Here is a 15,029-nt window from a genome sequence, read left to right on the forward strand (position 1 = left end):
CGTTCCAACGCAGCCCTGCGGGAGGGGGGGGCACACGTGCTGTCGTGTCAGAGGTGCCGACCTTCGGATGAGACGTTAAACCCAGGTCCCGTCTGCCCCGGTTCTGGCGGACGTTAAAAGATCCCCGCGGCGCTACACGAAAAGAGAAGGGAGTTTCTCTCTCCTCGTGTCCTGGCCGACAATCCCCTCCCAACTCCCCACCGCCCCCCCACGCCCCACCACCAGTCGCTCAAAACCCACGGCTGTTTCGTGGGACGCCGCTGCGGGCGATTGGCCGCCGCGTTTCGCCCGCGAAACACACAGTCGCTGCGCCGCACGGGATATTCTGCGAAGCGCTTCGAGCCGTCTCAACGGCCTGACTCAAGGAGCTCTATCGACGACAACGACAGCGACAGCGACGAGGAGTTGCATTTACGTGGCGGTCGTCAGACCAGACAGGAAGGGCGCGATACAAACATTGTAAAAATACAATCATTATTATTATTATTATTATAACTCAAGCTCAGCATCAATGGACCTCACACACAGCTCTTATCCCCCCCCCCCCCACCCCATCTCTTTCGGCTTCACACTAATTATGTGATTGACAAGAAACACCAGCTAATGAGACACGGTTAAAAGGAAACTGATGCCTTCGGTGTTTTGGTATGCGTCAGCCTCATGTAGTCGTACTGTGTGCTTTCCCTGGGAAACATCACCACCGCCAACAGCCAACTTACTTGCATCGATTAATTGCGGCACGATTTCCATTTGTGCGAGATTTCTTTCCAACGTGTCGCCCACGAAATGCACAGTCACTCCACTTTACCGTGTTATCCCGCGAAGCGCTTTGAGACGTCTCAACGAGGTGATCAGGCGCTGTATCAAATGCGAGGATTATTATTTTTGTTGTTATTATTATTATTATTATTATTATTATTAAGCGCCTTATCACGTCGTTGAGACATCTCGAAGGGCTTCACAGTACGCACTGTAAAGTGGAGTGACTGCGTATTTCGTGGGCGATACATTTTGCGAGTGTTAACTGCGCTGCACGAACGTGAATTGCATTGCGCAAACGCAATTGTATCGCATCGCACGTCGTCGCTTAAGATTCTCCAAACCACACGTCCGCCTCCGCGTGGAAATTCCAGCCGCGCGTATCATAATAACCCTCGCAGGTGACACAGCGCCTTATCACGGCGTCGAGACGTCTCGAAGGGCTTCGCAGGATACACCGCGAAGCGGAGTGAACTGTGTAGTGTGTGGGAGGAATGGAACGGAACGGAACGACTTCCCTACTTCTCCGCAAAGCGTTTCGTGAAGGCTGCGCGAAAAATCGCTGGCCGTTGTTGGTTTGCCGTGAGAGGGAGGTCTGATCCAGTGAGTGCTTGTAGCTGCTCAGCTCCCGGGGGGCTGACGAGTCCAGAGGAACTGACGTAGAGGCAGACGGCAGCTGTGGAGAGAGAGAGAGAGAGAGAGAGCGCTATAAACAAGAGGACCAGAGCAGTGCATTGCTGCACAGGGCGAGCTTGACTTGACCGTCCTCCTTGCCAAACATAGCCTCGCGACAGGCGTACTCTCCCCGCACCCGACACGGCGGAAGTTACCCCCCCTCCCCGCCTCATCCCCCACCGGTCCAACCCCCACACCCCCCCCCACCACCCTCCGCACCCACGCAACGGTGGCCACAACGCAAAAGGCTTAACTCAAGCAGCATAACCCCCTCCAGGGAGAGAGAGAGAGAGAGAGAGAGCGCTCGTTGCAGACTCACCCCTCGCCCGCTCATCGGTTGGACCCCCAAAGCCCAGGCGCTTGACCCCGCTTCCCCCCTCCCCTCCACACTGCTATCTGCGCCCCTTCCGGCGCCTGCGCACCTGAAAAAAGACAACCCCCACCCACCCACCCAGTTATAAAAAAAGAGTTTGAATCAAGACCCATGAGTTAGACAAAGCGGTGGGTGGGTGAGTGGTTGGTTGAGGGGAGGGGAGTGGGCGCAGGAGACGCGCGCTGTGGGGGGGGGGGGCTGACATGCCCGAAGACAAGCTCCTCGTTAGGTTGGCCCAGGAGGGCAACCTCTCCCTCCTCAGAGAGGAGCTGGGCGAGGGCGCGGGAGCGAGGGAGAGGGTGGCGAACAGGCACTTCGGCAAGTCCGCAGACACTCTGCTCCACCACGCGGCCAGGCACGGCCACGCCGAGCTCCTGGGCTACCTGGTGGGGGAGCTGGGTATGGACCCGGAGCTGCCCAACACCGACTACAAGAGGCCGCTGCATGAGGCGGCCTCCATGGGTCACCCCCGCTGCCTGCGCTACCTCCTCGCCACGGGAGCCAAGGTCGACTCGCTGAAGAAAGCTGACTGGTGAGTTAATAGCCACCCACCCACCCATCCACTGCCACCACCACCCCCTTCCCACCCCTCCCTCTTCGACCCGCCCTCTCGCCCTCTCGCCCTCTCGCCCGCCCCCAGGTAAAATTGGTCATGTCACTCCATCTAGGCTGGGGGCCGTCACAGGCGCCGCCTTTCTGCCTGTTCGCGTGGACGTTAAAGGTCCAGCGAGGCGATTGGAAAGGAGAAGGGAATTTCTTTCTCTCTCCCTCCCTCCCTCAATCCCAGCGTCCGAGCCAACAATCCCCCCCCCTCCGACGCCCCCAAAATAAAACCGGTCAGGATTATTTTTAAAAGGGCTAAACTCTGCTCGTCGCCCTGCAGGACTCCGCTGATGATGGCTTGCGCCAGGAGGAACCTCGAGGTGATCCGAGACCTGATTGAAAGCGGAGCAAACCCAGGGCTGAAGAACAAGGACGGCTGGAACAGCTTCCACGTCGCCTGTCGGGAGGGCGATCCCGCAATCGTCCGTTACCTCCTGGAGGTCAGCCCGGGGGTCTGGGACACGCGGAGCAAGATAAGCAGGACCCCCTTGCACACCGCTGGTGAGGGGGCTGGGGGTTCGGTAGCAGCGGCCCTTCCATGAATTCCCGAGGGAGCTTCTGAAAGGGAATCGGGTCGACGCGCTCGAGGAAAAATAGTAATAATAATAATAATCATAATCCTTGCGTTTGGTATAGCGCCTTATCACGTCGTTGAGACGTCTCGAAGCGCTTCACAGGATGTACTGTAAAGTAAGTGTCTTGGAGACGTCTCGAAGACGTGATCAGGCGCTATATCAAACGCGAGGATTATTATTACATCATATAACGTTTAGACGCGAGCGGACTTTTATCAAGGCAGCGAGCGAGCGCCCCCTTGCATAGAAAATGTGCAGCTGCAGTCCAAGTCAGTGAGTCAGTCAGTGATGTGCTGTGGCCATTTTCTGCCGTTAGAGGTCCCTCCGTGAGCTTGGTACAGCAAATATTACACTGCAGATGTGATCCTTGCGTCTGATAATCGCGCCTTATCACGTCTTCGAGACGTCTCAAAGCGCTTCACGAGATATACTGTAAAGCCGAGTGACTGTGCATTTTGTGGGTGATGGTGCAGTTCGTATCAAACTGAGCCACGCACCCCCACCAGTCTCCAACGAAGAGCTGCTTTCTCTCTGACAATCATCTTACACAGATCGTGACAACAACAACTTGCATTTGTAAAGCTCCCTTCACGCAGGATCGCGTCTCGGGTCTGTGCGTAATTGGCCGCTGTGTTTCTCCCACAAATATACTGCATACATTCAATTCATTTCACAGTATATTCTGTGAAGCTCTTTGAGACGTCTCAGCGACGTAATAAGGCGCTATATCAAATGCAAGGATTATTATTAATATCAGACGCCGAGCAAAGTGGGGGCGGGGGATAACTATAGATGTAATTGGCGATGTAGGTCTTAGGGTGGGATTTAAAGATAGATAAAGAGAGGTGAGATGGAAAGATTGTGCGTTTACCAGGGAACCAGGACTCATTGCTCGGCACTCTAGCCTCCAGCACAGAGAGTTCAACCGCGTCCCCACCACCCAGTTGCCGTTAATGGTTTCAAGACTAGGTTCGCAGTCGAGGCTGACGCTCCACTGCAGTTCTGAGGGAAGAGTGAAACTGGGAGAGCACACGTTAAAAGGTTAAGAGATCCTGTTAAAAAAGGCAATGTTTCTTTAAGCGTCCTGGCCAACTATCCTCCAGATAAGATGGTGATTCACCTCACAGCTATCCATGGGACCTTGTTACGTACGCAATGGCTATTTTTGCACTGCGGTTCTTTGAGACCTAGGTTGACATTACAGGCGCTAAAACTAACGCAGGTTCTTTCCAATAAGCGTTGAAACACATAAACAAATAACATTTTTAAAAAAAGTAATAATACTTAGGTGACCCAAACCACGACTGTTTGTGGGGACGCTGCTGTGCGCAATTGGCTGCCGAGTTTCGCCCACAAAATATACAGTCAATTCACTTTACAGTATATCCTGTGAAGCGCTTTGAGACGTGATAAGGTGCAATATCAATTGCAAGGATTCCTATTATTATTATTATCATTATTATTATTATCAGGCCACGGTGTTTGAGGAACACAGTGAAGAAGGAAAGGCCACGCTACATCTCTTTCAGTTGTGGCTCTTGTGAGCTCGAGGCGTGCAAGTCACTGATTGACGTTCGTCATTTGTGTTCGTGTTTTCCAGCTCTGCACGGCTGCTTGGAAGTGGTGGAGATACTCCTGAGAAGGTAAAGCTCCTTCATAAACCCCCAGCCAGCGCCTTGGGACATCCTACCAACGTGAAAGGCGCTGTACAAGTGCGATTTACTCTTGTCGGTCATGTTGGAATAGTTCCTTTATCGGAGTAAGAAACGTGACAGTAGGAACAGAGGAAGTTAAGAGTTCTCGATCTTTTAGCTAAGATCGATTGTAGTCTCTGTTCTTATCAGTTACACTGCCTGGGAGACCTCCAACTGAGATGCGCTTGTGCTTACATGTCCACAGCTGAATCTCCCCATAATGCATTGACCAGTGATCCCATCCCCTGCCTGAGGGGGGGTGCTTTATAAATGCAAGTTGTTGTTGTTGTGGGAGGATCGAGTCCTTCAGCCCTCTGTTGGTTGGGATCGTCATTGCAAAACTTCTCCCCTTGGGCTGGGCAGAGTTTTGGCTTCCCGAGTGCATGAGCAGTGAATGCAGAAGCACTGACCAGTGATCGTGTGGGCATTATAGCGCTGGTTGGGATTTTATGAACCCCCACCGGGCCCCAAAGTACCCACTTATTATAATGATAACTACAGTTGGTATAGTTCCTTACATGTCGGAATAGCATCTCAAAGCAATTCATAGAATATACTGTAAAATCTAGTGACTACGTACTTATAAGCGAATTACCTACAGAGCTTCACAGAATATACTGTAAAGTGAATTGACTGTATGTTTTCTGGGCGAAACGCAGCAGCCAATTGCGCACAGCAGTGTCCCCACAAACAGTCGTGGATTATTATTATTTGATTTTATTTTTGAAGGGATTATTATCCCCGGAAAAGCGATCCGGCAATCGACTAATAACTGGGTTCTTATTGATTGCTGGTTAAACAGAGGCGCGTGGAGTAAGGAAACTTGCCCCACGTTTCGCCCTGCCCGGGAATCGAACCCAGGTCCTCTCACTTGCGAGGCGAGTGCTCTAACCGCTGAGCTACAGGAACTGACTGTATATTTTGTAGGTTAACTCGGCCACCAATTTGCGTACAGCAATGCCTTACAGACAGCCATGAAGCGAACGACCGATTTTACTCGGGGGATTGTCAGCCGGGACACACAGTAGAACTGATGCATAGCGTGGAATAAGGAGCGGGGGGGGGGGGCGCGGGTGGTGGGGGGGGGAAGGAAAAGGAGGAAAACATCCTCAATGTCTCGCTTGTGAATGCTGATTTAGGGGGAAAAAACAGCAGATGCAAAGGCATTGTTGTTGTTTGAAAGCCTTGGTGTTGACAGATCCCGTCGTCACCCCTGCTGTCTTATCTGTGACCAGCGATTTATTGCTGACAATTTCATTGTACCGGAGCGTTGCTCTTGACAGTGCTCCATTGTGCACTGCAATCAATGGGGAGCCACTCACTCTCTTACAAAGGAACCGAGTGACTCTTTAACGCTGGAGTTCTGAGAGCTGCGGGGAGGAGGGGGAGAGTGGGTGGGGGGGGAGTGGGTGGCGGATGGGGTAGGGTGGGGTGGGGGGGAAACGTCCTTTGAGCTGGAGAAAGTTTGCAGCAAATCTTGAGTGAAATCTTCCTAATGAGAAGGTTTGCGTGCTTTCCTGAGTTGGGTAGAGGAGGAACGTCAAGCAGGGTTCTCTCCCCACCCTATCCCCTTCCCATCCCCCCCCCCTCAACCCCCAGCCCCGAGCCCTGAGCTTTCACCCGTTTTTATTTCGCCAATTTGACTTCAAACTGAAGGCTGATGTGGGAATTGTGGAAAGCTCTCCTTGCAAATCAGCTGCCGCATACACAGGAAACACACCACACTTTACAGTAAATCCTGTGAAGCGATTTGAGACGTCCTCTCGACGTCCACCGTCAGTGATCGGGCCTTCAGCCTCTCTGCCCCCAACCCCTTGGAACTTCATCCCACAGTCCCCCTGCCTCGCTCCTTCCCTCGCCTCCTTCAAGGCGCGTCCCTCCGAGGAAAGAGGGCATATTCGCACCCAAGACCCAGGAATCGAACCTGGATCCTCTCGCTTGCGAGGCGAGTGCTCTAACAGGACTCCACAATCTGTGAATAATTATTGGTCACACCCTCTCTCTCTCTCTCTCCTCTATCTGAGTCGAGCGCACACAGTCGTGTTGTTGTTGTTGTTGTTTGTAACAGCGATCTCTGATTTATTGTGATCGAGAGGGATGTAGATTTGACCCATTGTTTTTGCTTGTCTGCAGATGCCAATACGTGCCAGATGCCCGAGATAGCTGTGGAGTCACCCCATTCATGGACGCCATGCAGAACGGACACATCGACACTGCCAAACTCCTACTGGAGAAGCATAAGGTAGACTCGGTGTAAGAACACAGGAACAGGAGGAGACCATTCAGCCCCTCGAGCCTGTTCCGCCATGCTATTAAGATCACGGCTGATCTGTACCTCAACTCCAATTACCCACCTTTGGGTGAAAAGAAAGAAGCAAATAACTATTGCAGATACTAATAATCCTCTCATTTGATACAGCGCCTTTCACATCAAGACTTACCATAAAGTGTAATGACTGTGTATTTTATTTTATAGATGAACGTGCCTCTTATAGCACCTTATCTTGTTGAACCATCCCACCAAGCAAAAGGACCGGGGTTCGTTTCCCGGGTGGGGCAAAACCTTAGGCAAGTCTTCTTACTCCACACACCTCTGTTTAACTAGTAGTCAATAACCCGGTTGTTATTTGATTGGCAGATCGCTACCCGGAGTAAAAATCCCTCCGCCCCAATTAATGGCTGTTTGTGGGGCTCCGCTGTGCACAATTGACTACCATGTTTTGCCCACAAAACATACATTAGCTTTAAGACACCTCAACAAAGTGATAATGCTCCATATCAAATGCAAGGATTATTATTATTACCATTAAGGTTGAGCCCTCAGTTGGCTCTTGTTTCACGTCCTCTTGACGTGAAATCTAAACGTAAAATGGTTGCTGTCGTGATAAAGCTCATCGGATGAGAGTGCGTCATTAGGTTAGGACGGGGCAGGTTTTGTTGCGAGCCGAGGATCTCACAGAGTAACTGTTTGTTCTTAGGCCAACGTCGCAGTTGCTGACAAACTAGGAGCTCTGTCGTTGCACCGAGCTTCGGTCACAGCTCAGGATGTCGCCCTGTGTTTCCTGGTCAGGGGGCAAGGCGTGGATGTCAACCAGAGAGCCACGAGCATGGAGCTCACAGCCGTGCACTACGCAGCCAAGGTCAGCTGTCAATCATTGGCCTGGGTGGGGGGTGGGCGGTGGGGGCGGAAGAGAGATTAATAATAATATAATAATAATCCTTACATTCGATATAGTCCCTTAGCACCTCGTTGAGACATCTCAAAGCCCTTCACAGAATATATTGAATATATTATCGAGTGAATTGACTGTATTTCGTGGGCGAGACACAGCAGCCAATTGCGCACAACAGCGTCCCACAAACAGCCGTGGATCGAGTGACCAAATTATTATCATTCATTTTGTTTTTCGAAGGGATTATTACCCCCCGGGGAAAGCGATCCACCAATCGACTGACCACGGGGTTCCTGCTGACCACTTTAAAACCATCAGCTTCAGTTGTTGAAGTTGAAGAATCATCCGTTAACTGAGAGTTAATTAGGGTTGAATTCGCTTATTTGCTGTAATTTATTGCGTCGGTTCAACGTGTCAAACGTCTGCTTCTTTGACACTACAGGAGGGCCATGCGGGGACCATACAGACTCTGCTGGTGTTAGGAGCTGACGTGCACGCAAAGGATGCCAAAGGCCGCTCTGGTATGTGCCACAATCTTTGTCTTCTGGGTTGAACGCACGGGGTACCCAAAGCAACGCGGAGATAACAGTTGACAGCCCGCCACAGAATCATAATACTCCTTGCCCTCGATATAGCGCTGCTCATGTCTCACAGTATTTTTGCTAGAAATTGGGCTGCCGGGTTCGTTCGCCAAATACACAGTCACTACACTTTACAGTGTATATATATATACACACACAGCGATGTGTTACATATATACATCTCCTGTTAAGTGTTTTGGGACGTCCTCCCAACATGAAAGGTGCTGTATCCAATGTAAGGATTATTATTATTATTATGGATTATGGGAGGGAGGGGTTATGGCAAAGGGAAACGAGGCATTGGAGGGGGAGCTGAGAACCGAAGCTGAGTTACTCTAACACGCCGCCTAGTGGCCAGTGTAAGCACATCGGGGCAGCGGTGCGCGAATAGGACTCACCGCCTATCCCCATTTCAGCCCGGCCTGACTCATCGGCCGGACTTGGAAGGGCAGATCAGTCACTGGGGGTAGGGAATCCTCCCACTCAGCTCCTGTTAACCCTGCAAGCCAAAGCCCTCACGGGTAGGGTGGTCCTAGCTGGACAAGCACCGGGAAAGTTTGCCAATATCAATGGCAAGCTGCAATGGTTTTAGCTCCAGTAGTTACCCCAATGCACACTCTGGGGGTCCCCCCGAGCCTTGGCTCTTGCAATCCAACTCACCGTCAACACTGCACTGGAGCGTCAGCCCAGATTACGTAGGGGTTCAAAGTCGCCAGGTGGGGGCTTGAACCCCACAGACTTCTGACTCAAAGAGCCAGGCTGACGTGTTCACAAAATGGTGCGAATGCAAAGAAGACTAATTGAAATTCTAACAAGAGTCGAGACGGCAAAGGAGAAGCAGAGGAGGTGTGTTTTGTATTTTGTCGCGCGTGGTGGCATCGTGGCTCGATTTATTTCCAGTCTGTTTCCTTTGGCCACAGCTCTGCACATGGCCTGCGCAGGCCAGCACTCGGAGTGCGTCAGAGTGCTCACAGAGGCAGGGCTGGACGATTCTCCTGATAACAGCGGGACTCTGGCAAGCCAGCTGGTCAGGAAAGCTGAGGTCCTCAAAGCCCTGGAAAACATAACCGCTTCCAGGTAAAGCTATTCATCTGATCGCATTTGGAAGCATTTCCCTCTCCCGCACACGCGCACTTATGAAGCAATGCACTCCGAATGGCCGGTCCCCTTGTCGACAAGATATTTTGATGAGTTGCGTTGACTTTCCATCGTACTGTAGTGCACTTAAAACAAAATAAACCTTTGACTTTTGCTTGCATACTAACACCCCTGGATGCCCACGTTTTTGTTACTTCCTGTTTTTTTCTTGCTGCCGGGTGTCTGGCACGCGTGGAAACCCATCACTGTGTTTAAGAGCATCCAAACCAACTGAGGATTCCATGCATCCCACCTGCACGTAGAAATTCCAGAGACAGATTGTTGGAATGGAATGATTTCGTAACGCTGTGAATAAAACACACTGCAGACTGTGTTTTGCCTGTATAGAACACGTTCCAGGCTGTTATTCTGTGTATAATACAACAACAACTTGCATTTATATAGCGCCCCCCACCCCACCCACCCACCCACCACCCACGCAGGGTAAAGTCTCAGAGAGCTTAACAGTTGCGGAGCCTGACCCGTGCTGGGGTGTGTGTGTGGGGGTGGGGGAATGGCAGAGATGACCATAAGCACGATCGAAGAAGAAGGTCTTCAGGTGGGACTTGAAAAAGCGAAGAGAGGTGTCAAGGCGGAGGGATTGAGGGAGAGTGTTCCACAGTTTTGGGGAGTAGTGGCTGAAAGCGCCTGAAAGCTGAAGGCGACCACTGCATAATACACAGCAGACTGTGTTTTCCTCTATACAACACCGTGGATTTGATTAATACATTGATCTGGAACAAGATGCTGTGTTCTCTGGCATTGCATAGATGTAGAACAGAGGTGTACAGGAGAGGCGATTGCAAGGGGTGGAGGCTTGTATGGAGTATTTTTATAGCCCACTTCAGACTTACCTCTTTGGCTATGCTTCTGGTCATCTCCCCTCCCAACCCAGGCACCCAGCCAGTTGTGGAAAACACTTCGAGATGACCTCCCGGTGTGAAAGGCATGATTTATTTTTGGTCAGCCGGGTGTCTGGAACGTTTGGAAACCCATCACCGTTGCTTAAGAGCATCCAAACCAAACTGGGAATTCCATGCATCCCACCTGCACGTAGAAATTCCAGAGATAGATTGTCTCTCTCTCTCCCTCGAGGGACACATCCTGCTTACCTAATCCCGGAAAGTATTAAGTAACTGCTGGGGTGTAACCAGTTAAAAACCTCATAACTTGCCATTAAAGCACGATATATAAATGTGATCTGTTTAATGTATTTGTGGTTACGGTGAAACTTCCCTTAAGTATTTTCCCTTCCTCACGTACTTTAGTTTTGTTAACAACATCCTTGACAGCAAGCTCAGCAGATGGGTGGTCAGACACATCCTGCTTACCTAATTGCAGAAAGCGTTGGGCGCAGGTTGGCAAGAGCCAAGGCTTGAGGGTGGGCGGGGGGCACCCAGAGTGTGTTGGGGTAACTGCTGGAGTCTAACCAGCTATAACAGCATAGCCATTGATATTGCTGACTGATTAGTTTTCCAGCTGCTTGCCCAGCTAGGACCACCCTACCCTTCAAGGCCTTTGACTTGCAGGGTTAACAGGACCTGAGTGGGATGGCTGCCCCTGCCCCCAGTGACTGGTCGTAAGGAGGAAGCGACTGGCTTCTTGCCATAATAGCACGATTGCGGCCCATGGCAGAGCACGGGAGGAAACACGTCTCGACACTAAAGGGGAAGTGAGGAGGCTCAGTGCAGGAGGATATATTTTGAAATCACGATGCTGTACTTCTCTCCAAGGTGGACGTCAAATCTCTACGACAAAAGTTCTCGAAGGGCTGTGGTGCAGGCCGGAGTTTACAGAGCCAACGGAGTAAACGGGGATGACGGAGGCTGCCAAAGCGGAGAGGGAATCAGGGTGTTGTCATTTGACATTAAGGGGAGAAGCTTGCAGTGTGAGAGCACAATACGTACAATGTTGCATTGGCATTCACTCAATGACTATCTTAATTTAATCCACCCCCTCAATAATTGGCTCCATTGGTGCACTGACTAAGCCAGCTGCAATCACTGACCCACATCAGAGAGAAAAAAAAACACGTGCGTGCCGTTAAAACCGTCGGAGATGCTTGAATGGATGTGTCCAAACTTCTACTCGACACTCAGGAAAGACGTAACGGAAGGTAGAGAGATATAGGCCTGTACACCTTCTGTTTCCTGCGTATCAATGAAATTCATTGCCACGTCAACTGGCTCCCCCGCCCCCTCCCTCAAGGTTACACATCATTGACCTGTGGTTTCTTCAAGGCAGAATGCTCGCTATTGTAAACAGCAGGGACCGGGCAGAATAGCAGCCTGTCTCAGCTCGCTGCCACGCTGTGCTATCGCCAGCGTCTGCTGTACTTATCATAATACTCCTTGCATTTGACATGGTGCCTCATCACGGCTTCGAGACGTCTCGAAGCGCTTCACGGGATATGCTGTAAAGTGAATGGACTGCCGCGAAACTAACAGTCGGGGATTGAGTCACCAAATTATTATTGTTGTGATTATTAGTTTGAAGGCATTATTAACCATCTTTCCCGGTGATCTGTTCCAGTCATTGATCTCGACGCGCTCCATAAATGAAATGAATCTTGTTGTGAACATTTATAGCATGGAGAGGCGAGGTGGGGACTTTGATTAAAAGCACAGACGAAAGGAAACAAGAGGAGCATTGCACCTGGTGGGAAGTAAAATGGTTATAAACGTACTTTGGGTGCCTCTCGTTGGGTGAAGCACTTTGAGAGATTTCGATATATAAGCGTGCTCCCTCCTGAACCACACTGAACCGACGCAAATTTCATAAATTACTGACTTTTACCGAAAAAGAATCACAACAGCAGCAACTTGCATCCCTTATAGCTTCCTTCGCAGTGGATAGCTTCTCAGAGTTCTGGAGGTTTTTTTTAAAAGGGTGTTGGCCCCACCAATTTTAACCCCTCTCCCTTTTCATCCGTCTTTAAGTCTTACCTCGAAACCTATTTCTTTGACTGCGCCTACGGCCACTTCCATCTTCCCCCCATCTCCCGTCTCCTGCAGCACTCCGAGATGTTATCCGACATGAAGCACGCTACATGAATGCAAGTCGTGGTACGTACCAGTCCCTTTCTTTAACCCTCGCTCGCCTCCACTGGCTCCCCATCCCCCAGAGGATCGAATTCAAGATCCTCATCCTCACCTACAAGGCCATTCGCGGCCTCGCTCCCTCCTACCTCTCCGACCTACTATCTCCCTACTTACCTGCCCGTACCCTCCGTTCCTCTGGCTCCGGTCTGCTCCACATCCCCCGCCCCAACCGCCCTACCATCGGTGGCCTTCAGCCTCTCAGCCCTGAGGCTCTGGAACTCCATCCCCCGGTGCCTTCGTCTTGCTTCCTCCCTTTCCTCCTTCAAGGCCGGTCTCAAGACCTTTCTCTTTGACCGAGCCTTCAGCTCCCCTCTCGACTCTCTACCCCCTCCTCGCTCCCTCCCTTCCCTCCCCTCTCCCTGACCATTTCCCCCCAATGCCCGGGTCCTGACCCAACTGTCCGGCGCCTTGGGACGTCCTCCCGACGTGAAGGGCGCTCTCTAAATGGAATCATGTTGTTGCTGTTGTTGTTGTTGTTAACACCTCGAGTCAGCGCTGCATCCGTGCACCTGCCTGAAGCTGTACATTCCACATTCCCGCAGTCATTTGTTTGAAGAGCCGTTTTGTAACTATTATACTTGACTGTGCGGAGGGAGCCAAGCTCAAACCTCTCATCAGACGTCGGAAAACACTTCCGAGGAATAGTCACCATAACGGGAACCCTGGTTGAATTTTCCCCCATCGACAAAGGCATCTCCTTTGTCAGTTGCTGTAGCTTCTCTGTCCATCTGTTCTGAGGTCAGCTCGGGTAATGCAGATTGGACCTTCCTGGACTGCAGGGGGCTCAGAACCCCACTGAGAAGCATTTTGGCAGGTTATCTCTTACTGTTCACATCCTGTGTTATTCGCAGGAGCCGGTGTGGTTAACACGTCCACGTGATTGCGCAATTACGGCAACCTCCTTCACTGAATCTCGAAATGACTGGGATAATCGCACAAAGATCCCCTTCTACTCAGCATTACTCTGGTGATGCTGTGCTGTGTCAGTCTGGCGCAACGGTTGCGCTCTCGCCTCTGAAGTCAGAAGGTTGTGCGTTAGGTTAGGCTTGTGCGGTCGAACGCAGATTTGTACGAAGAAACAAGTGTGGCTCAAGAACACCAATTGAAAAATGAAACAAATCGCAGAATTTCCTCCGCATAAGTATGTGATAATAATAATAATAACGATAATCCTTGTATTTTGATATAGCGCCTTATCACGTCTTGGAGAGCCCTTCACAGAATATACTGCAAAGTGAATTGACTGTATATTTTGTGGGAGAAACGCGGCAGCTAATCGCGCACAACGGAGACCCACAAACAGTGGTGGATGATTGAAGCGATTCATTTGTAATTATTATTTGTTTTGAAGGAATTATTGCCCCCGGAAACGCGATCAACTAACAAGCGGGTTACTACTTACTACGAGGTAATCGGAGGCGTGTGGAGTAAAGAAACTTGCCCAGCGTAACCCTTTTCAAGAAAGGCAAACCCAAGGAAACCACATAAGCCACAGCAAAACGCGAACATAAGTAGATTTTGGCGGCACGAAAACAAACACCTTGGTGTGAGATTTGACAGTTGTTTATCTCTACCAATTTCTGCAAATTCGATGGAAACGATTATGCAAACGCACAGCACGGTTCCGCCGCCGAACGTTCGTCTGTCAAGAGAGATCTGTAGTTTCCTTTGCTGAAAGTGATCGCAGAAAATGTTGATTCACAGATAAATCGGATAGTTTCGCCCACAAAAATATAGAGTTAATTCACTCTACCGTATAACTGCGTGAAGCATTTTGAGATCTTTCGACGATTGATTAGGCGCTATATCAAATACAAGTATTATTATTATTATGTGTCGATCTGAGCACTGAAAATAATTTCGCCCTGATTGTTTTTATTGAGACGAGTATTATTGTAGAGGGCTATTTCAGTTGAATATTCAAAAAAATATAAGAATAGTATCATTCTTGCATTTGATATAGCGTTCTTCTAGATGATATATTTTGATATAACATCTTCTAGACGTCTCAAAGCGCTTCACAGACTAGACTGTAAAGTGAATTGCCTATATTTTCTGGGCGAAATGGGTCAGCCGAGTGCACGACTTAAAGACAAACAAGGAGTTTAAACAGCCGCGCACATCTCCGGATGCAAAATGTCGGGGGGAGTTATCTGAGACGCGTGCTTTCTGCTGAAGCTCAGCGCTCTGAGATGTTCCCGCGTGAGGGGCCCGATATAAATGCAAGTTGTCGTTGACCGTGAGCCACACCAAGACCCAACATGAAACCACGTGTGGCTCTTGGCTCTATTGATTCAACACCAACAACTTGCATTTATACAACGCCCCACTGGGTTTACGCAGTTCGTGTGGAGCCAA

At 50.3% G+C, this 15,029-nt stretch overlaps 1 protein-coding gene across 2 annotated transcripts; it reads left to right on the forward strand.

The window, feature by feature from the left end:
- Positions 1 to 1,997: 1,997 nt before the first annotated feature.
- Positions 1,998 to 11,729, forward strand: ankrd16 (ankyrin repeat domain 16). 2 transcript variants are annotated; one of them, XM_007891020.2, is made up of 8 exons: positions 1,998 to 2,339; positions 2,691 to 2,911; positions 4,586 to 4,628; positions 6,813 to 6,921; positions 7,658 to 7,819; positions 8,295 to 8,373; positions 9,354 to 9,510; positions 11,304 to 11,729. In XM_007891020.2, exons 1-8 carry the CDS (start codon positions 2,011 to 2,013, stop codon positions 11,557 to 11,559), a joined length of 1,356 nt encoding a protein of 451 aa, XP_007889211.2. In that variant the 5' UTR covers positions 1,998 to 2,010; the 3' UTR covers positions 11,560 to 11,729. The 2 variants fall into 2 exon arrangements, with proteins under 2 accessions (XP_007889211.2, XP_042191276.1); XM_042335342.1 differs by lacking the exon at positions 11,304 to 11,729 and having other exon boundaries at positions 9,354 to 9,697.
- The last annotated feature ends 3,300 nt before the right edge of the window (positions 11,730 to 15,029 follow it).

This window comes from Callorhinchus milii, unplaced genomic scaffold (genome assembly GCF_018977255.1).
Source record: "Callorhinchus milii isolate IMCB2004 unplaced genomic scaffold, IMCB_Cmil_1.0 Scaffold5, whole genome shotgun sequence".
Classification (NCBI taxonomy): Eukaryota; Metazoa; Chordata; class Chondrichthyes; order Chimaeriformes; family Callorhinchidae; genus Callorhinchus; species Callorhinchus milii.